At 48.7% G+C, this 27,054-nt stretch overlaps 1 protein-coding gene across 1 annotated transcript in view; it reads left to right on the forward strand.

Annotated features, from left to right (window-relative positions):
• UNC80 (unc-80 subunit of NALCN channel complex) overlaps positions 1-27,054 on the forward strand; it is a 2,521,865-nt gene that overhangs the window by 2,075,697 nt on the left and 419,114 nt on the right. Inside the window, exons 54-56 of the mRNA XM_086955549.1 lie at positions 11,771-11,894; positions 12,694-12,900; positions 14,844-15,028. Of these exons, the coding sequence (XP_086811675.1) occupies positions 11,771-11,894; positions 12,694-12,900; positions 14,844-15,028 (516 nt within the window). The remainder of the gene's footprint in view (positions 1-11,770; positions 11,895-12,693; positions 12,901-14,843; positions 15,029-27,054) is intronic.

The raw sequence follows: 27,054 nt of genomic DNA on the forward strand, positions 1-27,054 counted from the left end.
TCTGCTTTGCTAGTGTTTTGGGTTAGGTGGGGCTTCCTTCGAGTTGTGGCCAACTTTTTGGCTATCATGAGGGCCAGGTCTAGGAAATGCGCCTGCCTGTTTTATTTTTGTGCGGTTTGTGTAAATGCTCAGGGCCCCCGCCGCCTCCCATGTGCAAATGCCTGTGATCTGCTCCATCCGGGATGTAATCGAGGTCTAGAAGTGTCTAAGTTGTAAGCAGTCCTACAACATGTGCTTCAGATCAGCTCACGGGGCATCGCACCTGGTGCAGGGGTCCGCAGCTGTAGGGAAGGTGCAGGCTAGCCGAGACGAAAAGAGGTATACCCTGTAAAAAATCTAGAACTTGATAAGCTTCAGCCACGCGTTGCATGACACCTTCCACAGCACTTCCCCCCCTCCCCTCCGGTGTGTCGCTTCTCTCCTCTAGATAGTGAATATGTATCGTGCTGGCCCTAACATTGGGGGACGTTTTTCTTGGCCGGCTCATCTGTGAGTCGTAGTAGCCTGAGGTATTTCGGGCATGTTAGTTCCCTGAACTCCCCAGCTAGTAATGCAGTGAAGGGCTACCAAACGGTAGTAAAGAAGTCTGAGGTTTGAGTTAAAGTCGCATGTATCCACTCCATCCCCAGAATATACCAAAGCCTATGAAGCCAGCCTGTGTGTGTAGGTGTCCTTGTGGTGCCCCAGAGCGAGAGAATATGATGTGCCGCCGCCCCCACAGCTAACCCCATCTGTCACCCCTTATTCGATTCGGCATTTGGGAGGCCCAGTTATGTATAGGCGGGGAAACGGGGGATCTCTGTCGCAAAATGTTGATCAATGTCATCTAATACTTCCTTCCAATAGTCTGCTACCCCCGCATATTCCCACAGCAAGTGGGTCAGCGTCCCCACTTGACCGCACCCCCTCCAGCACACGGAGCTACGCATCGGGTTGCCCTGATGCAGCCTGGCTGGCATCAGATACCAGTAGTATGCGATCTTAACTGCCAACTCCCTACTTGCCACATTTCTGGCGGTGCGATGAGCTCTATGGTAGATATTGCGCCACTCTTTGTCTGAGAGGGTTCTTCCGATGTCCAATTCCCAGCGCTTCTGGCTGGCAGAGCGTAGGGTAGGTAAGGGCGAGCTTAACATTTTATATAAAACTGTGATTGCCTGCCTGTCGGTCTTTTTCGTGATGAACCATTTCTCATACGTTGTAAGGTGTCAGCCCAAATGAGGCAGCATGTCTTTTTGCGTGTATATCTCCTTCAAGGTATCAAGCTGGATAAAGCCTTCCAGGTGACCAGCTGATTTACATTCCGAGACTTGCCATGGGCCAAACGTTTGAGGTTCCATCCCGGGGGGTAATGCAGGATTGTCAAACAGGGGCGTAATAGGTGAGGGCAAAGTGGTGAGACCTCGGTTTACCGCTACCGCATCCCACACCATGAGGAGCAAGCGAGTAATAGGCGACTTTTTGAGATGAGACGGTCTGTTGGAACGCTTCAGGAAGGGGGCCTTCCAGAGCGACATTTGGGCCATCGCTCGGTCTTGGAAAAGCCACAGTTTTTCTGACTCTGGGCGATTCCACTCCAGGAGGTACCGGAGCTGCGTCGTTTGGAAGTAGCAAAAAAGGTCCGGGACGCCCAGACCACCGTCCATGGGAGCCCGTCTGGCCAAATCTCTGCGAAGCCGCGGACGCCTACCCGCCCCAATGAACTGCAGTATGGCGTCCTGCATTTTCTGCAGTAGTCCTATCGGTGGAGTCACTAGAATAGTTTGGAACACATAGAGGGCCTTGGGCAGCAAGGACATTTTAATCGCCGCCACTCGCTCCAACCTGATAATGACAATTGCTGCCATCACTTTAAGACCCCCTTAATTTGCGCAAAGAGTGTCGAGTAGTTTTGATCTACCGTTTGTGCTGTGCTAGGCATCAAGACAATCCCCAGATATGGCAGGGACATCCGGGATGAAAGACCCCCGAATTGTCGCTGTCCTTCAGCGGATCTGCGGGCATTATGGTCCAGAGGGAGAATCAGAGACTTCCCTACATTCATTTTAAACCCCAAGACCTTCCCAAAGGCCTCCATTTCAGTGAGGAATGCCGGCACGGAACGTTTGGGGTTGTCAGCCGCCACCAGTATGTCGTCGGCATATCGGCTGATGGTATGGGGCTCCCCTCTAAATGTGATACCAGCGATATCCGGGTTATCTCGAATTTTTTGCGCAAATGGTTCGATGTAAAGCGCAAACAAAAGGAGTGAGACTGGGCACCCTTGCCTGTTGCCCTGCCGGATATCAAAGGGCCGCGAGCCGATGCCGTTAACCTGAATCATTGCTTTAGGGGAGTCATAGCAACTGGCTACTCATGAGCAGAATCGTTCCCCAATGCCAAAGCGCGCCAATTTCCTATCCAGGTATCCCCAGTACACCCTGTCGAACGCCTTCTCGGCGTCGACAGATAAGAGAGCCGCATCTGAATCGTTAAAGTGGGCTTTATCTATAAGGTGTAATGTACGCTTACTATTATCGCTGCACTGCTGAGTGGGAATGAAACCCGATTGATCTGGTTCTATTATGCCCGGCAGGCAGGGTCCAAGCTTCGCCGCCAGAATCCCCCCTGAAGATTTTAATATCCTGGTTGAGCAGGGAAATGGTCCGGAATGCGGAGCACTGCGCAGTGTCTTTGCCTGGTTTAGGCAGAACTATAATATACGCAGGGCCGTTTCTAGGTGTTTTGCCACCCTAGGCGAGAATTGAAAAATGCCGCTCCCTCCCTTTTACAACCATCACTATGTCCACCTGTCATTCAGGCCTCTGCAGTTTCTCACTCTCTATACACTTTCATTCTTTCTCTTCCAACAAAATCGTTTAGCACTCTTTGAGAACTTCAACTGCCAGTTACAGTGGCAACTCTGCTCGTTTTGCTGCAGAGTGGACTGGCCTTGGTGACTGGCCCATCCCTATACCTGGCTGTCATCTCATCATCTTCCATCTCATCAAGGGGTGAGCTCAGGAGCCTCTCTGACCTCACTCAATCCTGTGACATGATGTGAGAGGGTACAGAGAAAAATCTAGAGGTGAAAAACGGAGCGCAGTGAAGACAGACGCATGTCAGCGTTCAGTTACCTGCCTCAGAGCCAGAGCCTGAAAGTAACTGCATGCTGCTTGAGGGTCCAAGCAACAGCTGCTGTGGAGCAGTTGTGGATTGATGCTAGCAGCTGAAGCCAGGAAAGTTGGGGAAAAACTGTCTATATGTGAGAGAGACAGTGAGTGCATTTGTGCGTGTGTGATTGTGTGCATGTGTGAGAGAGAGAGAGAATGTGTGACTGTGTAAACATGTGAGCACGTGTGTTTGTGAGTGGAAATGACACATTTCTGGCAATGGCATATGTAAAGTGATTCTTGGCAAAATTCTGGCACTAGCATACTAGATGTAATTGTTAACATAAGGGAAAACACCCAATTCATTTTAGTTGCACCAATTGACATACACAGTGTATCCACTGCACATTTTGAATAAATGGGGTCCACGCCTGGGGAGCGTCAAGTTGCACTGGCTAGGCACACCAATGGCTATTGAGCCAATCAGTGTAAAATTTGAATTCATTCAAAGTGTTCCCAGTGGAGAATCTCCCTGAGCCCATATAGCAAAGTCTATGAATATGATTGAAACCTGCACTGCTACCCTCTAAGCTGTTCCTGATTGCTGTGCCTTCCGTACATAGTTGTGCCTTTTCATGCGTTGCTGTTGCTGGTATTGAGGCAGTAACTGGACATTGGGGCTAGAATTCAACAGCATAGCATGGTCTTCTGGATATATATGCCCATGGGTATATGATAGCCACATCCTTGTTATAATTGCACATCTGTTGGAATATGTATAATAACTCAAACAGACTTGTACCTCCTTTAGCATTTTTGTTATTTTATTGACCAGGGATTTAATTTTGCTCTTCAGACCATAAGTTGCTGCTTATTGCACACCTGCTGCTGAGCCAACATATGCCAGGTCTCATTAATATTTTATGCAGATGTTAGTAGGGAGGTCGTCGTGGCGCTGTGTGTTTATTAAAGAAGGGTAAAAAAAGAAAGAGAGGGGCTCTTAATGACCCAAAGGGAAATAGAGCACCAATATACTTGAAAAGTAAAACAAGAGATTTCCCAATGGGAGATATTGTTACCTGCTCATAAATCAGGGCTCACCTTTCACACACCATTCATACCATTCATCTATGTGGAACGGGCGAACATTCACCAGAAAGGAAAACCACCCAGTCTGCTAGTACTGTAAAAAATATATTCACTTTATTCTAAAATATACAAAACCGGTCAGATTTAAAAAAACATAAAAAACACAATGAAATACACAATTTAAAAGGCCACCTAATGTGGACGTGGAGAAAGTTGATCTAAAGAGACACTTATATTTCGGAAGCTTAAAGACTGATACTGTTACATAGGAAATTGTGTAAAGGTTAAAAGCCCCTAACAGTTACATTTCATGTGATTTATGCATTAGGTTTACTACCAACGTGTGGAGAATACTTATGCAAATTGTCCTGAAGAAGGAAGCCGTTATCAGTCTTTAAGCTTCCGAAACGCGTCGACGCCAACCTCAAAGTCATATTCGGCATTGCCAACAATTTGACTGAACAAAAGGAACACTTTTCCTCTTAGTGTTGACAAATGAAAGTCCGAAATGACAGACTAAAGACAGATATAAGTGTCTCTTTAGATCAACTTTCTCCACGTCCACATTAGGTGGCCTTTTAAATTGTGTATTTCATTGTGTTTTTTATGTTTTTTTAAATCTGACCGGTTTTGTATATTTTAGAATAAAGTGAATATATTTTTTACAGTACTAGCAGACTGGGTGGTTTTCCTTTCTGGTGAATGTTCGCCCGTTCCACATAGATGAATGGTATGAATGGTGTGTGAAAGGTGAGCCCTGATTTATGAGCAGGTAACAATATCTCCCATTGGGAAATCTCTTGTTTTACTTTTCAAGTTTATTAAAGAAGGCCATTACTCCTTAGCCGATGCAGTACATCTTAATTGGAGCGGTACGCGTAGTACCGAGTTCAGTTGGCACTTCCCTAGGGCCCTGAAAATAGAATTTGAAGCTATTATCTTTATCAAATCTGACGCTGTCTTGATATGGCACCTTTAGTCCCCTCCTGGGAACACTGTTATTTTTTTGCGATTCCCTCCACTGGAGCCGACCGCCCCCAAATAGCAGCATTTATTCGGAGTGTCAGAGCTGTGATGAGCCAAGCCTATCCATAATTTACGAGCCGCAAAAGATAAACAACTGCAGCACAAATGGATTGTTGCTCTCCCTTTACTTTAGAAACATCTTTGGGGTGACAAATCGGGCTGCGTTTAGCTTTCTCCTCCCTTGCACCCCTAAGCTGTTGCAAGAAAGTGACAGGCGATCTCAAACTCCAGTTTTTTGCCGCCCTAGGCAGCCACCTAGTCTTGCCTAATGGCATAAACGGCCCTGAATATATGCAGCCAGCATATCAGGTGGAATGGACCCCGGCCCCTGGAAGGAATTAAACAGTTTAGTGAGAACTGGCGCCAATAATGGGCAGAAGGCTTTATAAAAACCGTCTGAGAAACCGTCAGGCCCTGGAGCTTTCAGCGGCTTAAGGTGTGCTATCGCAGATACCACTTTCTCCGTCTGAATCGGGGCGTCCAGGGAGAGCGCACCAGCCCTGTTAATTGCTGTGACCCCCGCCTCACTGAGGTAAGCCTCCCCCTCCTCGGGGACTGAGGTGGAGTCTGCATCATAAAGTGAGGCATAGAATGCCCGAAAGGCGTCTGCTATCTGAACATCTTCAGTGAGCAATTGCCCCCCTTGGCTCTGTATGCTGGAAATTTTAGATCTTTGGACACGCGCCCTAAGTTTACTGGCCAGCAGTCACCCCGTCTTATCCCCTCCCACATAATATGTATGTTTTAAGCATAGGGCTGCGTATTCTGAGCGATCAATGTCGAGACCCGCGAGCAGCGCCCTAGTCGCCTTTTGCTGTCGCCAGATCCTAGTGGCCCAGTTCGGCCATGTACCCGTTCCAGTTCTAACACCTGCGACGTCAGAGCCTGTCTCCTGTCCTTGCGTTCTTTAGCCTCTGCTGCAGCAATTGCTATGAGATCCCCTCTTACCACCGCCTTAAGCGCTCCCCAAACCGCCCCCACTTGGACCTCTGCAGTGTTGTTAAGACTCAAGTAATCCGAGATGCTTTTTTGTATTTGCTGTGTGATCCCTTTGCGCTGCAGCAATGTCTCGCGGAGGCGCCACCTGCCTCTTTGTGCTGTCGTGCAAGGGATCGACAACTGAAGTGTGACCGCGTCGTGGTCGGAGAGTGCAAACGGGGTGATGTCTATGTCTGTGACTGATGCGGCTAAGTCGGGAGTTCCCAGGAAGTGATCCAATCTAGCATAAGTGTGGTGCACATGAGAGTAGAATGTGTACCCCATGGAGTTGGGATGAGCCTCCCGCCAGAGGTCCAGAAATCCTCTACTAGTCAACCACTGCCTACCCTCTATTGAGATTGCCCCCGTGGCGCCAAAGCGGTGGCCCGATCTATCCCTGCCCTGGTCCATCACCAGGTTAAGATTGCCTCCCACCAATGTGTGTCTCGACTGAGCTTCTTGCTCGCTCAGACAAATGAGACCGGAACATAGAAGGACGGACCGCTTGTTACGAACAGACCCCATCATCTCCTACTTGCAACAGGACTGTACAAATTTCAATTAACAATCTTCAGTTCTCATCCTCTCCTGGATCCCCACTAATCGGCATACTTATGCCATAAAGAGGTCATTATGGGCGCTGAAGACGAGCACTAGAAATCACCAGGAAGGTCACTCTTGTTTTCAAATCAGGAACATCGCAGAATGTCCTGTATAGTCATCTTATCAAGCAGCTTTTCTGAATACTCCCTAGAACTACATAGTTAACATCGCACAGGTCGTACCTACAGGGTGTTTCCAGCTTATAACTAAGTATCAATGCAATATAGATAACAAATACAGAATTCCTGAGGAAGGCTAACCGCTGAAACGCGTTGAAGAGGAATTGGTTCTGTATTTCAACAAAAGACTGATCAACTTTTTGAAATGTATCTGTGTTTGTAATTTATTGATTTATACATATGGTCATAGACAATAGGATGCTTTCTGTATAGTTTCAAAATATGGAATTTTTTTTATAAGGGAAATATAGATATAAATATGTGAACAAACTTTTTGATACAACTTAATAAAATTAAACAAAAAATAGTTTATATACAAATTCACTAGTACCTGAACCTTCTTTCAGAGTCTTAACTGGGTAATTTACATTCTTGCACACAACCCGGTGCAAATTCCTTTTTTTCATAAAAATATTGATTCCCTGCTAGGGTTTATCCTGTAAGGTAGGGGCCCCCAATTTTCACACTAAATGTCTCGACTGAGCTGCCATGACATCCGCCAGTGCCACCTTAAGAAAACCTTCTTGCTTAGTGTTGGGAGTGTATATCGACCCTATGACCAATGATCTGCCCCCCACCTGAACACTGTACGCCAATAGCCTGCCCTTGATTTCGGCCACCTTATCGCCCACCTGGCCCTTAAAGTGTCTGGCAAAGAGAAGAGCGACCCCCGCTTTCTTTTCCGTTGTGGAAGAGTATTATTGCTGGGGGCAAGCTCTGGATCGCATATGGTGCCAGTCCCTGGAGAGCAGGTGTGTTTCTTGCAACAGGCAAATCGAGGCACCCGAATTCTCTAAGAACGATATGACTGCCCTCCTTTTAATGGGGTTCTTAAGCCCGTTCACGTTCAGGGTGATAATTTTCAGGACATCATCAGCCATTATGGGATCATAGTTGGACCGCCCAAATGATGAGTGAGGCCAAAAACTCCCATTGCCCACCCACACAGTACTCTAGAGCGACACACCGGAGCCCACCCTTCCGGCCCAGGACCCCCCATTCCTACCCCCTCCACCTCCAACCCAGCCACTCAACCCCCCCACCTGCCCTGCCCTCCCCAACTCACAACCCCCACTTCCCTAGCTCCAACCCCACTACTCCAACCTGTTTCCTGGCCCCTCCCCACCCCTCCATAACTGGAACTCCGGCACCACCCTCCTCCCCTCCCTCCCTAACCCCAACTTCAATGCCCCAACCCAACTGTATAGTCCCAGGCCTGGCAGTCCATATCATCGGCCTCTGGTGAATGTACCAAGTGGAACGAGTTGCTGTGACAACCCCCGTGGCCCCCCGCTCGCCCCCCCCCCTGCCACCCTCCCCCGGCAAGCTATGCAGAGGTGCTTTAGAACCCCCCTCCCTGAAACAAATCAACCCATCGGTGAAGTGTCCTTGGCAACTTCTCGGATGGCTAAGGACCTTTCCTGCGTGATGGTGTATGGGTCCGGTTTCAGGTCCAAAGCCGGAGATCGTCTGCGATGGACTCTCTGCCAAACTCCTTTGGTGGCGTGCTGCGACAGCCCTGGGGAAGGAGGCCCCTCTGACTGCTCAATGCCCAGCATGGTGCATGTGTCCTTAAGTAATCACATCTATTGTAAGGCCCTGTTCCACTTGAAAATTAGGTGAAAAGGGTGTTCCCACGAGTATGGGATCCCTTTGTCATGTAGACAGTCTGTGGCGACCTTGAATGCTTTTCTTTTCTGGAGCGTGATGATAGATAAGTCCTGAAACAAGGCCACTAGATTACCCTAATAGTGGAGAGACTGTTTTAGTCGCGCCTCCCGCAAGATTTGCTCTTTCAGTGGGAAGTCCGGGAGAAAAGCTAAACAAACTGGAGGGGGCACGGGCGCTCTCCTTGCCAACCCGACGCGATGCGCACTGTCCATTCTGATGTCAAAGTCCACAGCCTCCCCCAGATCCTCTCGGAAAGGCCTTGCAGATAACTTGTGATATTCTCCCCCTCCGCTTTGAGTGGAACGCCCCGGACTCTTATGTTATTGCGCCGTGATCTGTTTTCCAAGTCTTCCGCATGCGCTTGCAAATCGACCTGTTGATCCTTGAGTCTGATCATTTCTTGATTGAGCTGTTCCACCTCTTCGCTCCGGGCTCGGTCCGCCTCTTCCACTGCCGCCACTCTTTCACCAAGGCCGTCCACGTCCCGACGGATCTCCCGGACTTCCCCCGTTACCTCTTGCTTCAGTGCGTGAAAATCTTCATGAAGGGAGTTGAGCAGAGCCTCCAGAAAGGATTTTGTAATGGGCACCTCGCCCTCGCTCATTTCATTGTGCTGTTTCGATGTTGCAGGGGACGGGGGGCCCTTGTCCCCTTTGGCAGGGCCCTCACTTAGCATCTCAGCAAGTGTGCGCTCTCTTTTCCTCCGCTGGCCTGCCATGTGCGCCGTTGGCTCCGACTCTTACTCTGTTGGCAGTGGCACACCCCCCACACTGTTAGGGCTTCACCCCTCTGTTCTCCTCGAAGGCCAGTTACTCCTGTGCCGTCCCCTTTGCCCAGCAGTCAGGATGGGAATGTCTGCTGGGCCCTGGTGTGTCTTGCACAGCGTTCCCTGTTGCCTTCTCCTCGGTCCTCCTTCCTCTGTTGCTCCAGCCCTGCCCTCCATACCTTCTTGATGACTTTCCTCAAATTGTTGCTGTGGATGCTGCGGCACCCGGTCCGGCCTCCGTGAAATCAACCCCTAGTGAGGGGCACCGTGTCGGTCCGTCTTCGTGATCCTCTCGATGACCCCCACAGTCTCTGCGCCTCCCTCAAACACAGAGTCAGGGCTGGTATGGCATGCGTCTTGGCGACAAGCTACCATGCCGGAAGGGCCCGAGAGCCAGGCCACTCCGTTGCACCCAAAGGGCTCAGTGATGGTGTGTCCTTTCGCCGCTTGTCCTTGCCAGACAGCCGGGCCTGCAAGTTTGCCTATGGAGGCCCACAGTCCACTTCAAGGGCCCTCTCCATGCTTGCTAGGCCCCCTTGTGGCGATATACTCGCACCGCACCCGACTCCTCAATGGGGGCCCATCCAGAAACCCCCCCGCCGCTACCGCTGCCACCGGTGGTTCATTTCCCGTGTGGAGTGAGCCCGCCGGCCCCCTTCTCCCCCTCGAGCCACCACTCTGATCAATGGGCCGACGTCTTCCCCACAAAATGGCGCCTGGGGTCTTCTCAGCGCCCGGCCTTCCCTGAGCTGCAGCCCCTGATCTGCTCACCTCCGGTGCCTGCCTGTGTCACCGCTACTGTCGGGGGGCCGCCCGACCTCCACCTCCTCAGTATGGGGTTGCTGGGCGTCCCCGTAAACCGTCGGAGGCGCCAGGGTCCGGCAGGGCCTGCTCCGCCCTGGCTAGGCCTCCACGCCCGGGCTTGAGTTTTGCGCCGCGGGTGCCCTCTCCGCCCAGCGGCCCTCAGGACGCTGCCACGCGCTTCTCCGCCGTTGTCGGGCTGCCGCCAGCCGCCGCTTGCTGCTGCGGGTTCCGCCTCTCCTCCGCTCTGGGCACAGGGACTGCAAGCACGTCTCAAGAAGGCCTGAGAGACCCCAGGAGCACCGAGCTGCCACCAACTACGCACAGCTCACTCCGGGCCGGGAAGCAGCCACCCGGCCGCCATTTTGCCTGTTTCGAGGACAGAACCTCTTGGTCCCCCGCGCGACACTCGCGCCTCCTGGGTCACCCCAAGTCGGCTCCAGGTAATGCTCACTCACTCCCACCCCACACGTTGCTCTGCAGGGCGGGGGGGGGGGAATTACATCGTTTTTAGCCCCCGGGAAGGGATGGACACTGCAGCAGTTTAGGTCGCCATCTTGGCCACGCCCCCAATAATAATTATTTAGAGGAAACTTTACCCTTCACTCGCTCAAAAAGTGGTAGAGCTATGTCATAAAGACTGTGGGATTGGTAGTCTCTCTGTCACAAAGGAGAGACTTATTTGCCATTTATTGAGCTTAAGTCCTCATTTGACAAGTTGACCCCAGTAAGCAAACTTAGCTCTATATTGAAACACTACTATTGATAAAATTGTACTCTGATCTGTGTGCCACTGGGAAGCAAGGTGCTTGTGTTAAAATCAGCTATTTTTTACTAGATCACAATGTACTGGGAATTCCTATTTGCAATCTAAGAGTTGATCAAGTTGCACCAAAATCCCAAAGAGATTTGTTCAGGCTTATGCCAAAACTACCGTGTTCAGATGTGCAAAAGAAATAGGCATATATGTTAATAAATGCTACTTTATATGTACTTTTTATTCAGAAAGTCATTTGTCTTGTCAATACATTCCTTCCCTCATTTTGCCATGGATCTGGTTTTGTTTTTGTTGCGGATAGCTACAAATTGTGAGATCTTGGGTGAGAGGTTTACAGGAAATGTTCAGTGGTGGGTCAGAACCTTACGAATAAGCGGATAATGAATATCTTGCTTGGCTCTGAAAATGTGTAATCTCTGTGTGCATGTTCTCATTTCTCTTGCATTGTCTGTCAATTTCAAAAAGGTCGTCGAGTGAATAAACCCAAGTACTAATGATACTGACGTTTCTGGGTGTATAATTTGCCCTTGTTTGCTGTGTGGAAAACAATGTTCAGATGTTCATTGATTGTTGAGTCAATGCTTGGTGCCTTATCTTCATAGAATATGAAATGTATTACTTTATCTGCAGATTACCATAGATATATATTATGGATGTCAGATTAAAAGTGACATAATAACTACTTTATATTGTAATGTTTTATTTGTTCATTGACTCCTTTAAGTGGTTTATCATCAGCTATTATGACCCAAATTATTACTCGTCCTTTTTTTTTACTATTACACAGGCCTTAAAAGAAGACTTCCCTTTAAGTCATGTGATCTCACCTTTCACCAATCAAGAGAGAAGGGAAGGAATGCTTTTGAACCTGTTGATTCCATTTGTGCTCACAGTAGGATCTGGAAGTAAAGGTCTGATTTAGTACTAAAAAGAGAAGAGTAAACAAAATGTTTAAATCATTTACATGCTATATTAGAATTACCTCATACTACTACTGTTAAATCATAGTTGAGAAAATTGTGAGAGTTACTTAATCAATGCTGAGACCAATGTTTGAATGCCTATTTCTTGGATACTTACATAAATGTCAATGTTGGTGAAATGTTCGCTAGAGTCCGATCTACACTTAAACACTGTTAGAGTAATTTACAGAAAATTTGCCAACATTTTAAGGGCCTTATTTATGAAGGCCTTGCGCCGCCGGTGCGTCACTTTTTCCAATGTTAAAAGTGACGCACCGGCGGCGCAAGGCCTTCATAAATAAGGCCCTAAATCTTTAGACCTTCTGCGTTAAAGAAGTTTTTTTGTCTGTGTTATATTTTATGGTTTTTGCTGGATGATTTGTTGTTGAAGAGGAAGGGAGGGGCTGTTGAATTGCAGCATTTTCTAATTGAGGCCCAGCTTAATTCTGTGGCTGTTGATTTCTAGACCCTTTAAAATAGTGGTTAGATGAGGTGGCACCATGTATAAAATATTTGATTGATAAAATCGTGTTTACTTCTGTATTAAAAACCAATTGCCTCTAGTATTTGTTGCAGTCAAGAAGTGATAGATAAGCAAACATTTTGAAAATGGATATTTGAGATAAAGAAGCAAAGATTGACGTGTGAAAAGTTTGAGTTTGTTAGAAGCTTTGGGTTATTTTTTTTTACTGCCCGAGTGTATGTTTTTCTTTATTTGTTTATGTGTGTCTTTTTTCACGAATCTTAGACAGCCCCTGGCTTGAGCAGCCCGAGGTCTTTCTCCTCCTGCAGACCGTGATAAACATTCTGTTGCCCCCTCGCATCATCAGCACTTCCCGCAGTAAGAACTTCATGCTGGAGAGCTCACCAGCACACTGCTCCACGCCTGGTGATACTGGGAAGGACCTGCGCAGGGAAGGGCTAGCCGAGTCCACCAGCCAGGCTGCCTACCTGGGTGAGAAAGAGAGTTTTGGAAAATTTAAGAAAAAGAACCCCCAATATGCCTACCTGGTTTTGATAAAACGCATGTGCACCCAACAGGAGCAAAAGACGTTCCATCAATATGGCACTGTGACTTATACACACACTTTGCCTTACACCTCTGACTAGTAATACCTGGTAAAACATAACTTTGTAGTATGTGAATAAGGTAAGGCTTTTCAATTAAAGAAAATTCATTCTGACAGATTGCCAATCCAGTTTGCGGAATTATAATACAAGAATAATTCTCTGTGCCTCTTCAGGTTCATTCAGTGAAAGGGAACAAAAAGGCCATAACACTGCGTGCCTCTTCCATCTTTGCTTGTTTCTTGCGTCATTCTGGTATCAATCGTTTGTGGAAATGAGCACAAAAAACCCACTAGTAGTAAAAGAGTTCTAGATGTAGCGATAGAAGAACATACACAGTTGATAAATTTATACTTAATCACGGAATGCCTTGATAAGGTGGAGTTCTGTGACAACGTTGACTTCTTTGCCCTATCAGGAGTTAGGACATTGTACCTTGACAGGAGATCGCACTAGAAATGTGTCAGTCATCTGAGAGCGCTCTCCAGTTTATACACTCTGATTTTTTCTTTTACGATGAGGTCTCCCACTCACCATGCTGTAATTGATTGCAATGTGGTCATTCACGTCGTAGTGGTGCACTATGAACCCCCTTCAGGTAAGACCTGAGGGGGTTCATGCATTGTGTTTTCTGTGACGAGGCTTGGCTTACTTTGGACTTAATCCTACATTTTTAGAAATATTTCACACGTGCACATCAAAAAACGTTCTGAATCCTTATTGTTTGTTCATATTGCTATGCACTCCTGTGTTTTTTTAAAGGAGCATTCATTGAAATAGAGCATGTCTCTTACACTGACAAGTATTACGGAAATAAAAGTTTGGACTTGAGAAGGGAACATGGGAGAATACATAAACAGATAGTGAGTTTTAGCTGCAAAATGCTGAATTACTCACATGAAAGAGACACTAAAAACAAATAAGCTTGTTTTTTCACATAATGTCTGCTGTAAATGTACACTTCTCTATTAATGAGCAAATAATACATATAAAGCTATGGTACTCGTTTGATCAACCTCAGAGGGATGAATAGCTGAGTCCATGGAATGGGCATTGAAGTCATCACCCGCCTACAGGTTTCTGCAGCAGATGCTTTAATTCACTGAGGTAGTCTACCCCACATGCGGGGTCACTGGAATTATGTGATTCTGTGGCTGCAATTGTTTCCTCATAATAATTGATTGGCCAAATTTGCCACATAATCCATCATCTGCAGATTTTAACAAATTAATTCTGTGTCTCGCTCAACTGGATCAACAGTTACAAAAAATGTAGTAGAACATCTCATTGCACAGTGTAAAGCCCTTCGTAAAGGCTGACTGGCCATTTTTCAATTGCTTGTTTCTGTATGTGGGTGTTAAACTGGTACTAACAAGATACAGACTTTACCCAGTCAGTGTTAGCATGCATAACATTGAACACACAATAAAGCAATACCAGCATAGAACAGAATGTGCTGCATTATACTACATATTTTGCCTTTTCTTGCCACATAATTTAGCCAACGTTACCACATAATCTGATCCTTCCCTGTCAAATAGTTCCAGTGGCTCTGTCTAAATGATGAATTGTGCAACATGTTGACATTGCCATAATTTGGCAAATAAGCTGGGCCACGTAGAGTGAGCAAGATTCGGTCTACAGTTAAGCAATCTTCATTTATCAAACAGAATGATTATTAAAAATAATTGAACAATAAATTGGAAACACTGCTGCACTGATATTAGGACATATAAACATTTAAATTGGCTTTCCAAAGGCAAACAATCTCTAGTTTCTCTTTTGTCCTGTACTTTTGTTTTAATTGTGTATGTCTCCTTTGTCCTCTAGCCCTCAAGGTGATCCTGGTGTGCTTCGAGCGGCAGCTGGGTAGTCAGTGGTACAGGCTAAGTCTGCAAGTAAAGGAGATGGCTGTGCGCAAGGTGGGGGGTCTGGCCTTATGGGACTTTGTTGACTTCATTGTTCGCACCCGGATCCCAATATTTGTCCTGCTGCGACCCTTCATCCAGTGTAAGGTAAGACCTCATAATATTGTCGTCATCATGCATACATTAACCATATGTCTAGTACCAGTAATTCTTAAAGAAATTTCACCTTTATTTATTGTTATGTAAAGTCACTCACTACCACATTTAGAGGTAGCACTAGATTGCCCTGTGCATCTAGAACAAGAACTGCACCTTCTCTTCCAGGGGATCCTCATCAATAGTCATAAGCATTGAATAGTCCCCCCCCCCCACATGCAGGGACAGCAGAGCACATATAATAAATGTTATATGTGTGTAAAAAATAATGTATGTAGTACTTTAACGTATGTAGTGCATAGCACTGCAGCCTATAATAGAGGGTAACAATGTCCAGATTACATTGAGTTTTCATTTTAAATCACCCAACAGTTGCCAAGATATTTCTGTCATAAGCAGAAAGAAAAAAGACCATACAATTATTTCACAACCTTTATTTAAAAAGGAAAATGAAAGGGAAAACGAATCATTTTTCGTCCATAGGCTGCATTCAAAACATAAAAGAGAAGAACTGGCACATGGCCTTTACGACCTTACAGGACCCCTTGTATCCCATCATGCCTCACAGGTGACAGTTAGGTCAGTTCTGTTTTTCAGGCTCCTACTGTTCGGATCCTGGAACACAGAACTCTGCTATTGTTTGACATTTTGAAAGAATACAGAGTACAGTTTTTCAGTCATGCCTTCACTCTTTGTGAAGTGGCCCTCTTGTGGAAAAAAGAAGATGTAGACTGTTCTTCACTCAGCCTGTATCATGTGTCTTCCAGAGTCCCATCTTCCAAACTCTTGCCCTTCTTGCTAGAAGCTGTCCAGGCAAACCCCGAAAGACACAGAAAAAAGGCTGCATGGACGCCTAGAGAGAGGAATTACAGGATCTTCAAGTTCCACAGTCCACAGAGGAAGATCTCTTGAGAGACATCATGAACGGCAAACCCGATCGACATTCAAAGGTAGAACTTTGAAATCAGAAAAAATACTTGTTTGTTTACCGTCAGTGTTGAAAAAGGAATTGAAACATGCTCGCCACTGGACGTCAAGGCACACATCGCCCTCAAGGATTCCGTCAACACCCAAGCTACATTATCACTTAATGCGAGACCTACAATGCCGTGGAAACACTAATCGGCTGCAAGATTGCTATTTAGGCCCACACCGGCTGCAAAGCACACAGCGCCTTCAACACCCAGGAAACATCAGCCATTGACGTCGAAGGATGTTACGTGGTCAAAGGATACATGGCATTCATTGACGTCAAGAACACAGGTCAATGTCGAAACAGCCAGAAAAGTCACAGTCGAAGGTGAAAGCATAGTTTAACTCTCGAGTGCCATTGACGTCTAGAAATCGTTTGACGTCGTCGGAGGAGCAGCTTTTATCACCTGAATCAGCAGAACCATGGTCTTGTTCGCCAGTTAGACCTCCTTCTGAGACACCAGTGAACCTCTCTTCACGTTAACAGGAAAGCGTGCACGAGTGGCGCGATCCTGCACTTTATAGTCTGAACTCAGACTACTTGTGGACGTTATCCCCATCCAGGGTTTCCCCACATACACCATCACCTAAATGTACTCCTTCACCTGCATTCTCGCCAGACTCTCCATCTACACTTTCAGAGAGACGTATGGCTGTGCCGAGATCTCAATGATGATCCAAGTCTCCTCAAAGGCGTAGATTAAGGTCAAAGTTTGCTATAACCAGATCTTCCTCCAGATCTAGAAGATCTCATTGTTCCAGGTGACGGAATAGGAGGCGTAGAACCCCCTACTGGTCCACCACCTCTCAATCCTCAGTGAGGGATTAGTCTCCTACGTTAACGAACACACCACCAGCAAGAGTGTCCCTGATAGATGACATTACAACAGTCAATGAAGTTCTAATAAGAGGCACATCAAAACTGAATATTGAGATTCCCGCACCTACAACATCATCATCAATAATCTTCGAAACTCTACATCATAGAGCAATGTCAACATCACTATTACCTTTGGTTCCATGACTTTTGGAGCCAGCAGTGCAACTTTTCATGACTCCAACACCTCTAAGAGCAGCTCCATCATGAATTCTCAAAAAATATATGGCTCTAGACCAGGAACTTTTGTTCCTGAGGACTGATCCAGCACCAGATTCAATCATACCAGCCGCTGCACACAAGACACATTCTGTGGCCTCTTCCTCATCAGTCCATCCAGATAAGGACAGCAAGCAAGTAGACTCCATAGGAAAGAAGATGTGTAGAACATCTGCTTATTTCATGAAAGCGGCGAGTTCTTCTGTCTTACTGGGAAGATATGATAGGTCATTGTGGGACTCTCAGTAGATTTACAGAAACGGTGCCCAGGGAAGACAGGCAAGACTTTTAGAAAGTCTTGAATGAAGGTGGGTTGGTATCCAACCAAATAATCAGTTCAGCCGTGGACGCTTCAGACCTCACCACGCATGGATACTTTCATGGCATCTCCGCGAGAAGATCTTCCTGGCTTCGTCTCACGGGCCTGAAACCAGAGGCCCAATACAGAATTATGATTCTTCCATTTACTGGAAATTTACTGTTTGGTACTCATGCAGATGAGGAAATGTCCAAGATGAAATCTGAACTGGACACTCTCCAAGCTTTAGGTTTGGAGAAGAAAAAATAATTCAGAAGGAGATACAGGCCATATGATAGGCCGTTTTATAAGCGGAGGGTTCAAACCCCTCACTGGGCTCAACAACAATTCCGGTCCCACTACCATTCATGCAGGCCAGCCAGAGGAAGAGGATCTCAATGTTTACCTGCATCCTCTACCAAACCACCTCCCAAGCAATGAGTTTTTACTTCCCCCTTCTCCGTTACCCCCATCAGTGGGGGAAAGTGTTACCACGCACCAGGAAGAGTGGCACTCAATCACAAGAGACAAGTGGGTCTTAAATGTTGTTTAAAGTGGTTACTCACTTTGTTTCAGATCTCCTCCTTCCGCTGTCCCACCTACAAAAACATCATGTCATCAGCTAGGCCTCTTACAAGAAGAAGTCATGGTCTGCTACAGAAAGACCAGACTGTGTGAGGGAACATTTCCCCCACCCCAGCAGCACAGCTGATTAGTGGAATTTCTCCAATCTTCAACAAATATATGTAATATTAATCCATTTATCTTATTCTGTTTTTCCATTTAGTCCCAAAAAATGTAACCCTCTTTTTTCCGTTTCATCCACAGGTAGCGATCATGCTCTCTCCCAACTTATATGCTCACGATGTGCCCATCCAGGTCTCTGTCACGAACACAATGGAAACACATGATTGTCCATAGCAGTTTCCTTTATTAAAAAACCCAATTAATTTAGAGCGCTGCAAGCTCTTCTTCAAGGGTAAATGTAAATGTTAAAAAATATAATCTGAAAGAAACATGTTAGTGTTAGATTCCTTACCTTAGAATATCCCCAGGAGTCAGACTGGATCCAGAAAGTTTTCGTCAGCAGAACCCCTACGCGTCGGTATGCGTCGGCTGCGGCTCCGCATCCGTCGTCGGGATCGCTGGGATGATGTCAGAGTACTTAGAAGCCGCCCTCACGCGCTGACGTCAGTTCTTCTCTTTTTCCGCACCAGCAAGTGCAGATCCGGGAAGAGCTAGTACCCTTAGTCGCTTTTTGACTAACTTTTTGGTCTTTTTGACTATCTCTTTTCGGGTTGACTTTGACTCCTGGTGACGGTAGGGATGCCCGGTTTCAAGCCGTGTGATGCCTCTCACTGACTGATGTCGGTTACTGACCCCCGTCGCCAGTGTCTCTACTGCCTAGGGGCCGACCACAACAACAAGCCGTGCCCCGACTGCCGGGCCTTGACGTCGAAGGCTAGGTGGGAGCGGTCCCGCAAGCTCCTCGAGATCCGGCAGTCGGCTTCACGCCGCTCGAGGTCCTGGTCAAGGATTAAGTCGAGGGGCCGGTCGCGGAGCCGGATCCCGCACCCTTCATCGGGTTCCAAGTCCTCGTATTCAGATAAGTCGAGGCACTCTAAAAAGAAGTCGAAGAAGCAGCATCGGTCTTCTGACTCCCTTCGCCGGTCGCGCGACTCGGCTAAGGGTTTGGGTGGCACCGCCTGCGTGGCTCCACGGGAGCCGCAGGCGTCGCATCCGGTCCCATACCCTCCGGTCCCTAGACTACATGCGACGCCGGAGGAGATTCGTGATTTCCTCGTGGCCATGAGGACTTACTTTGAACAACAAAATGGTGTACAGAGTTCCCCCGGGAGAGCTTAAGAAATTTGGCTCACCCTGTAATTCTCTCTCATAATATCTAGACAAGGGGTGAAGAAAGGGTCTCAAGTGTGCAGTGTTGACCCATATTCCAGAATGAAAAGGTACCTCACACAGGCTATCAACAGGACCACAACTGTAGCCCCAGTCGATAGTTGTTCAGCCTCATCATCGGTGCCTTGCTCCTTCGGCGGGCTGGCGGTGCAATGCCCGTCGGGCAGCGGTGAAAGCTGCACTTTTAGTGGAGATCTTTAATTCTGGGCCAGCGGGTGTGTGCGTGTGAGGGGCCAGAGGGAGTGTAATAGTGAGCGTGGTGGTGAGGTTAAAAGAAGTCAGGGAAGTCCTGTTGGTGAACAGTTTATTGGTCAGGCTTCCTGCTTCAGTAAAACAAAAAGGGGTACTAGGGGGTGGCAAGTAATGGGACCAACCCGTATTCAACCCTTTGTGTGCAAGTAGTGGTCAACATGTTTCACGCCCTAAGGGCGATTCATCAGGACCTGGGTGCTCATCAATTACTTGGTTCCTTTAAAAATTTATTAGGACACCAGTATACGACCTGAATTAGTGTCGTAACGTAATGGTTCCACAGAGGGGACTTTCTGGAACTGAAAAAGAAAAGAGAAACAACAGTATAAACACATGTAATGCCTCCTTGGCAGTCAATTGCTAGTGACTTATTTTCTGTGTTTATTTGTGTGCATGCTATCCAATTCATGCGTGCCCAGTGAATGGCTTTGTCTAGATAGTAAAAGCAGCAGGTTTTTACGTGCCACGGTAAGAGAGAAGATCAGAATTCACTTAATTCTGATTAGTGCATGGACGGTGCTCGCACTAAATAGTGGTTGCGTGCTACTTTTGCAGAAAACCATGACATAAAAATAAATGATAACGCCTACAGTAGTTGCCCAGGCGTATGTACAATCAGAACCCCCAGAGGCGATACGATGGTGAGTAACAATGGTCAGCCACCCGTAGGAGGTTCGAATCATTACGCTCTAAATGAGCGAGCCACACAGTGAGAACCGTATGTACAATCAGAACCCCCAGAGGCGATACGATGGTGAGTAACAATGGTCAGCCACCCGTAGGAGGTTCGAATCATTACGCTCTAAATGAGCGAGCCACACAGTGAGAACCGAGGAAAAACGTGGTTTGACACTCTGTAAAAAGAAGTTGATTTGTACGCCAATCAGCGCACTCACCCTTAGTGTTTCTTCCTAGAAACCTCACGGGCCATCCAAGTGGGGCCAGCAGCGAGATGAGGGAGCCCTATGGAGGAAGAAGACAGCGAGGCAAGTGCCCAGCGGGGAAGGATATGAAAGCCGATCGAGGTTTTTGCTGAAATGCTACGCGGTCAATAAACCGTCAAGGAAACCAGCCTCTAACCAGCCCGCCCAGCTCCTTACCTCTAGCGTCGCTGCAGGCAAGCTGCTCTGCACCTACCCCTCCCACAGGAACACAAGGTCTGGACAGCCGGCGTGGATGAACAGACCGCTTCCGGGTTTAAGAGAGGGAGGTAGCGCGCGCACATTCAGGGTGTGTCCGTCACGTTGCTAGGCAACGGAAAGCCTAGTTGACAAGGCAGACGGTACGGAAGAAGGACTACACAGCTCGGGCGCATTCGAATGAGCGCCATCTTGGACTGGAGTTGAGTGTGTGACAGTCAAGGGTGCACAACTCGGGCGCATATAGTATGAGCGCCATCTTGGACTGGAGTAGAGTGTGTAACAGTCAAGGGTGCATAGCTATGGAAATAACAGTGGACAGTCAAGGGTGCACAGCTATGGAAATAACAGTGGACAATGAGTCCAAAATCATGACTATCTGGCGAGAGTCGTCCAGGGCACCCCGTCATTTAAACCCAGCGTGTCACACTGCAAGCGATGTATCCATCTTTGTTCATGCATGAAGAGTGCTTGTTGATTAAGGTGTGGTAGGGATTCAATCACAGCCCATCGCATGTTCTCAGGGAGGTGTTCCTTCTCCTTACAGTGGTCATACAGTTTGGTGTGAGATTTATGACAACGGATGTTACTGTTATGTTCCATTATCCTTTGCTTGACAGGGCGCATGGTCATCCCTATGTAGAGGCAGTTACAGGGGCACATAAGGACATATATGCACTTGGAGCTGTTGCAGTTCGTGTGCTTGCTGTAAGTCCATGTAAACGTGTGGTTCAGGGTAAGGGATTTGCCCTGGATGGTCTGTGGACAAACAACGCATGTGCCACAACGATAGTGTCCAGTCACAGGCGGGAGATCCCACAAAGTCTTGGTAGTGTGAGCAGTGGTCTTCTTAGGGCGAGTGTGTATAAGGGTATCCTTGAGGTTTGCCGTCCTCTTGAAGGCGAAACGTGGACGTGGTATCTCCAGTCCTGCAGAATTCAGGATACCCCAGTGAGCATTGACAGTCTTCTTGATGAATACTGAATTCCTGGTGAATGAGGTCACACAAGTAATCTTGTCGTCTGGTATCTTTGGGTGTACCTCGAGAAGGGCCTCTCTATTGTTATTAAGAGCTCTTTTTGTAGAATCCTTCAGGAGGCGGGTGGGGTAACCTCGGTCCAAAAGTTTAGTTTGGAGGGAGCGAGCCTGTCGTTTGTAGTCATCAGTCGAACTACAGTTTCTCCGAAGGCGGAGAAACTGCCCAAATGGTAAGTTGTCCCTAAGGGACTTAGTATGGTGGCTGTTGTATGGTAGTAGGCTGTTCCTGTCCGTCTCTTTCTTGTAGAGGGTGGTGCTTATTGTCGTGGGCTCCAGTACAATGGTGAGGTCGAGATAAGGAATCTTTTCACTCGACATGGTGCCAGTGAATTTGAGGAACGGGTCCTGTTGGTTAATCCACAGACAAAACTTCTCACAGGTAATCTGGTCCCCCTTCCAGAATACCAGGATGTCGTCGATGTAGCGACGCCAGCAGGTAATGTTTTCACGGAAGGGTCTACGGGTGGCTGACCATTGTTACTCACCATCGTATCGCCTCTGGGGGTTCTGATTGTACATACGGTTCTCACTGTGTGGCTCGCTCATTTAGAGCGTAATGATTCGAACCTCCTACGGGTGGCTGACCATTGTTACTCACCATCGTATCGCCTCTGGGGGTTCTGATTGTACATACGCCTGGGCAACTACTGTAGGCGTTATCATTTATTTTTATGTCATGGTTTTCTGCAAAAGTAGCACGCAACCACTATTTAGTGCGAGCACCGTCCATGCACTAATCAGAATTAAGTGAATTCTGATCTTCTCTCTTACCGTGGCACGTAAAAACCTGCTGCTTTTACTATCTAGACAAAGCCATTCACTGGGCACGCATGAATTGGATAGCATGCACACAAATAAACACAGAAAATAAGTCACTAGCAATTGACTGCCAAGGAGGCATTACATGTGTTTATACTGTTGTTTCTCTTTTCTTTTTCAGTTCCAGAAAGTCCCCTCTGTGGAACCATTACGTTACGACACTAATTCAGGTCGTATACTGGTGTCCTAATAAATTTTTAAAGGAACCAAGTAATTGATGAGCACCCAGGTCCTGATGAATCGCCCTTAGGGCGTGAAACATGTTGACCACTACTTGCACACAAAGGGTTGAATACGGGTTGGTCCCATTACTTGCCACCCCCTAGTACCCCTTTTTGTTTTACTGAAGCAGGAAGCCTGACCAATAAACTGTTCACCAACAGGACTTCCCTGACTTCTTTTAACCTCACCACCACGCTCACTATTACACTCCCTCTGGCCCCTCACACGCACACACCCGCTGGCCCAGAATTAAAGATCTCCACTAAAAGTGCAGCTTTCACCGCTGCCCGACGGGCATTGCACCGCCAGCCCGCCGAAGGAGCAAGGCACCGATGATGAGGCTGAACAACTATCGACTGGGGCTACAGTTGTGGTCCTGTTGATAGCCTGTGTGAGGTACCTTTTCATTCTGGAATATGGGTCAACACTGCACACTTGAGACCCTTTCTTCACCCCTTGTCTAGATATTATGAGAGAGAATTACAGGGTGAGCCAAATTTCTTAAGCTCTCCCGGGGGAACTCTGTACACCATTTTGTTGTTCATTGTTGCTAGGACGAGTGCATTGGACCCCCTTAAAAATTGTCCTACCCCCCCTTTTCCCCTTCTTTTGATATCACATGAGGACTTACTTCCCTCCGTCGAGGCTCCGCAGACCCGACTAGGAGCCCTAGCGAGCCGGCGGCTTCGGCCCCGGCGCCGTCGTCGAATTCGGTCCCGACGCCGCAGGGCCCCGGGGATCCATGCCTGGATCCTGGTCAACACTAGTTGACCTCACGACTCCCCCACTGGTGCCAACCTCGATGGTGTCAGTTGAGTCAGGACTGAGCAGAGGCCAGTGGTATTGACACGTCGCCTGACACTGGATTCATCTCCCCTCCCTCCATGGCTACGGAGGAGGGTGCTACATATGGTGTGGTGTTGCGCAGGGCAGCCAGGGCCTTGGCTCTTGAGCGCCCTGCTGCGGCCTTGAGGGCTAATCTCCCCACCGAGGTGCTTCAACCGCCAGTAAGCTCTTCGGAGCCTCTGCTGCCATTCAATGAGGCCCTCACAGACATTCTGATGGGCACTTGGTCGAAGCCCTCCACAGTGCCCACTGTGGATCGGAACGTGGCCCGACACCACTGCCCGGCTCTGGGCAACCCCTGCTTTCTGTCCCTACACCCCACCCCAGAGAGCCTGGTGATCCAGGCCTCTACGTCCCAGACTGGATTTCCGAATGCCCCTCCAGATCGGGAATCCAAAAGGTTGACCAGTTTGGGAAGAAAATGTTCTCCTCACTTAGTCTGGGGTTGTGGTCTATCAACACTGCATGCCTTTTGGGCCGTTACACCCACTCTTTGTGGGATACGGTTGCGGACGTGCTGCCCCAGTGTCCGGAAGAGGCCCAGGCACGGCTCGCCCAAGCTCTTGCTGACGGGCGGGATGCAGCATGTTATTCTATCAGATGTGGACTTGATACCACGGACTCGCTGGGCAGAGCGATTTCCACGACGGTGGCCATCCGTCACCACGCCTGGCTGAGGTCCGCCAATTTTTTGGGGGATGTCAATTCCACGCTCATGGACATGCCCTTCGATGGCTGTCGCCTTTTTGGCGACAAAGCAGACAGTGTGCTTGAGCGTTTCAAGGACTCCAGGGCAACGGCCAAGTCCATGGCCTGTCGGGCCAGCGCCAGCAGACTTCTGCTTTTTGCCCCTTTCGTGGGAAAGAAAGGGGCGCCCCCAAACGTTCGTCCAGCCACAGGCCGCAGAACCAACCTCAACGCGGACGTGGTGGTGCAGGTGGACAGAGGCCCGGTCAGTCCACACCCACTCCCGCAGCATCTGCTTCAAAGCCTTCCTAGTCCAAGCTTTCAGGCCCATTCAACGCCAGTGGGGGGCAGGGTTCGTCATCACCTCCTCTACTGGCATACCATCACTACGGACTGGTGGGTGCTGCAAATCGTCCGAAGGGGCTACTCCCTCCCCTTTGAGGCGACCCCTCCAGCCATGCCACTGCAGTACCACCGCATGTCAGGGGAACACTTGCAGCTTCTGCAGGAGGAAGTTACGGCCCTCTTGGCCAAGGGGGCCATCGGGCGCATTCCTGGGTCAGAAGTAGGACGTGGTTCACACTCCCACTACTTTCTGGTTCCCAAGAAGGGCAAAGGGGGACTGCACCCTATCTTGGACCTCCGGAGCGTCAACAGCTTCCTCCGCAAGGTCCTGGACGCAGGAGACTGGATGGTAGCGTTGGACTTACAGGACGCATATTTCCACATCCCCGTCCTGCCGGCCCACTGGTGCTACCTGCGGTTCACGGTAGGCCACAAGCGCTTTCAGTGTACCGTGCTCCCCTTCGGCCTCACCAGTGCCCCTTGGGTGTTCACGAAAGTGATGGCGGTGGTCGCAGCTCATCTGTGCAGATCAGGGGTTCCAGTCTTCCCCTATCTCGACGACTGGTTGTTGAAGGCGGGCTCTCCCCAGACAGTCGTTTCCCACCTCCAGACTACCGCCGATCTCCTGCAATCGCTGGGGTTATCCATCAACGTGCTGAAATCACACCTGTGCCCCTCTCAGAAGCTCCTCTTCATCGGAGCGGTTCTGGACTCGGCGCAGTTTCGGGTTTATCCCCCCGAACAGCAGGTTTGGGATATTCAGGCTCTGATTCCGATGTTACAGCCTTCATCCCGAGTTTCGGTCAGGCTGACACTGCGGCTCCTGGGGCTGATGGCCTCCTGCATCCTGCTAGTACATCACGCTAGGTGGCGGATGCGGGCTCTGCAGTGTAACCTAAAGTTCCAGTGGGCACAGCATCAGGGCAACCTGTCCGACCACGTCCTGATCTCGGAGGGCACTGCAAGACAGTTGCAGTGGTGGCTCACAGACCTCGATTGGGTCAGTGGCACATCCCTCTCCCTACCCCAACTGGAGCACACAGTGGGGACGAATGCGTCCCTCCTGGAATGAGAGGGCCACATGGGAGAGCCGGAGATCAGAGGCCTCTGTTCTCCGGCGGAGTCCCGTCTCCATATCCATCTTCTGGAGCTGCGGGCGATCCCACGTGCACTGAAGACATTCAATCCCACTGTCCAGGGAAGTGTAGTGCAGGTGTTCACGGACAACACTACCACCATGTGGTACTGCAACAAACAGGGTGGGGTGGGGTCGTGGACCCTTTGTCAGGAGGCTCTGCGCCTCTGGACATGGCTGGAACACCAGGGCGTCACCCTGGTGGTTCAATACCTGGCAGGTTGTGTGAACTCAGCCGCCGGTGCATGATGGATCACAAATGGCGTCTGAACTCGGACGTGGCGCAAGGTCTCTTTCAGCAGTGGGGAGAGCCTTGGTTAGATCTATTCGCCACAGAAGAGAACGCGCAATGTCATCAGTTCTGCGCGTTGGAATTTCCAAGGCGGCACTCGTTCGGCGACGCTTTTCGTCGCGAGTGGAGCTGCGGTTGGTTGTAAGCCTTTCCGCCTATACAACTTCTGCCCAGAGCGCTGAATACGATCCGACGCGACTGGGCCCAAGCCATCCTTGTCGCTCAGGACTGGGCACAAAGATACTGGTATACCGAGCAACTCAGTATGTCATTCGATCCCCCGATTCGTCTGCCTCTTCAGGAGGACCTTCTGTCGCAGCAACAGAGGACGGTCCTCCACCCGAACCTGTCCAGTCTCCACCTACATGCGTGGAGATTGAGCGGCGACAGTTGAGGCCATTTGACTTACCTCCTGAAGTCTGTGATGTGATTCTGGCAGCCAGGCGTTCCTCCACAAAAACAGTATACGCCTGCAGGCTGAACAAATTTGTGGCATGATGCACAGCAAAGACTGTGGATCCACTTTCTGCCCCTCTTTCAGAGGTTCTCCTCTTCCTTCTTTCTGTTGCCCAGCAGGGCTCTGCTCTGGGCACTATCAAAGGCTATCTGTCGACCATTTCAGCCATCTAAGGCTTCCTGATCAGCCTTCTCTTTTCAAGTCCCCTGTTGTAAATAGATTCTTGAAAGGCATCCCACAAATGTTCCCTCCTGTTCCTTTTGTGATGCCTCAGTGGGACTTGAACTTAGTACTTACTTTTCTGATGTGCGCTCCATTTGAGCCACTCCGTAATTGTCCTCTTCGTCTTCTGACTCTTACAACTGCTTTCCTGGTTGCCATCACCTCTGCCAAAAGATTGAGTGAGCTCCAGGCTCTGTCTTCTAAGCCTCCTTTCTTCTCTGTCCATCGGACAAAGTTGTTCTGAGGACTCGTCCTTCTTTCCTGCCCAAGGTGGTTACAG

The sequence above is a fragment of the Lissotriton vulgaris genome, chromosome 2_1, assembly GCF_964263255.1.
Source record: "Lissotriton vulgaris chromosome 2_1, aLisVul1.2, whole genome shotgun sequence".
NCBI lineage: Eukaryota > Metazoa > Chordata > Amphibia > Caudata > Salamandridae > Lissotriton > Lissotriton vulgaris.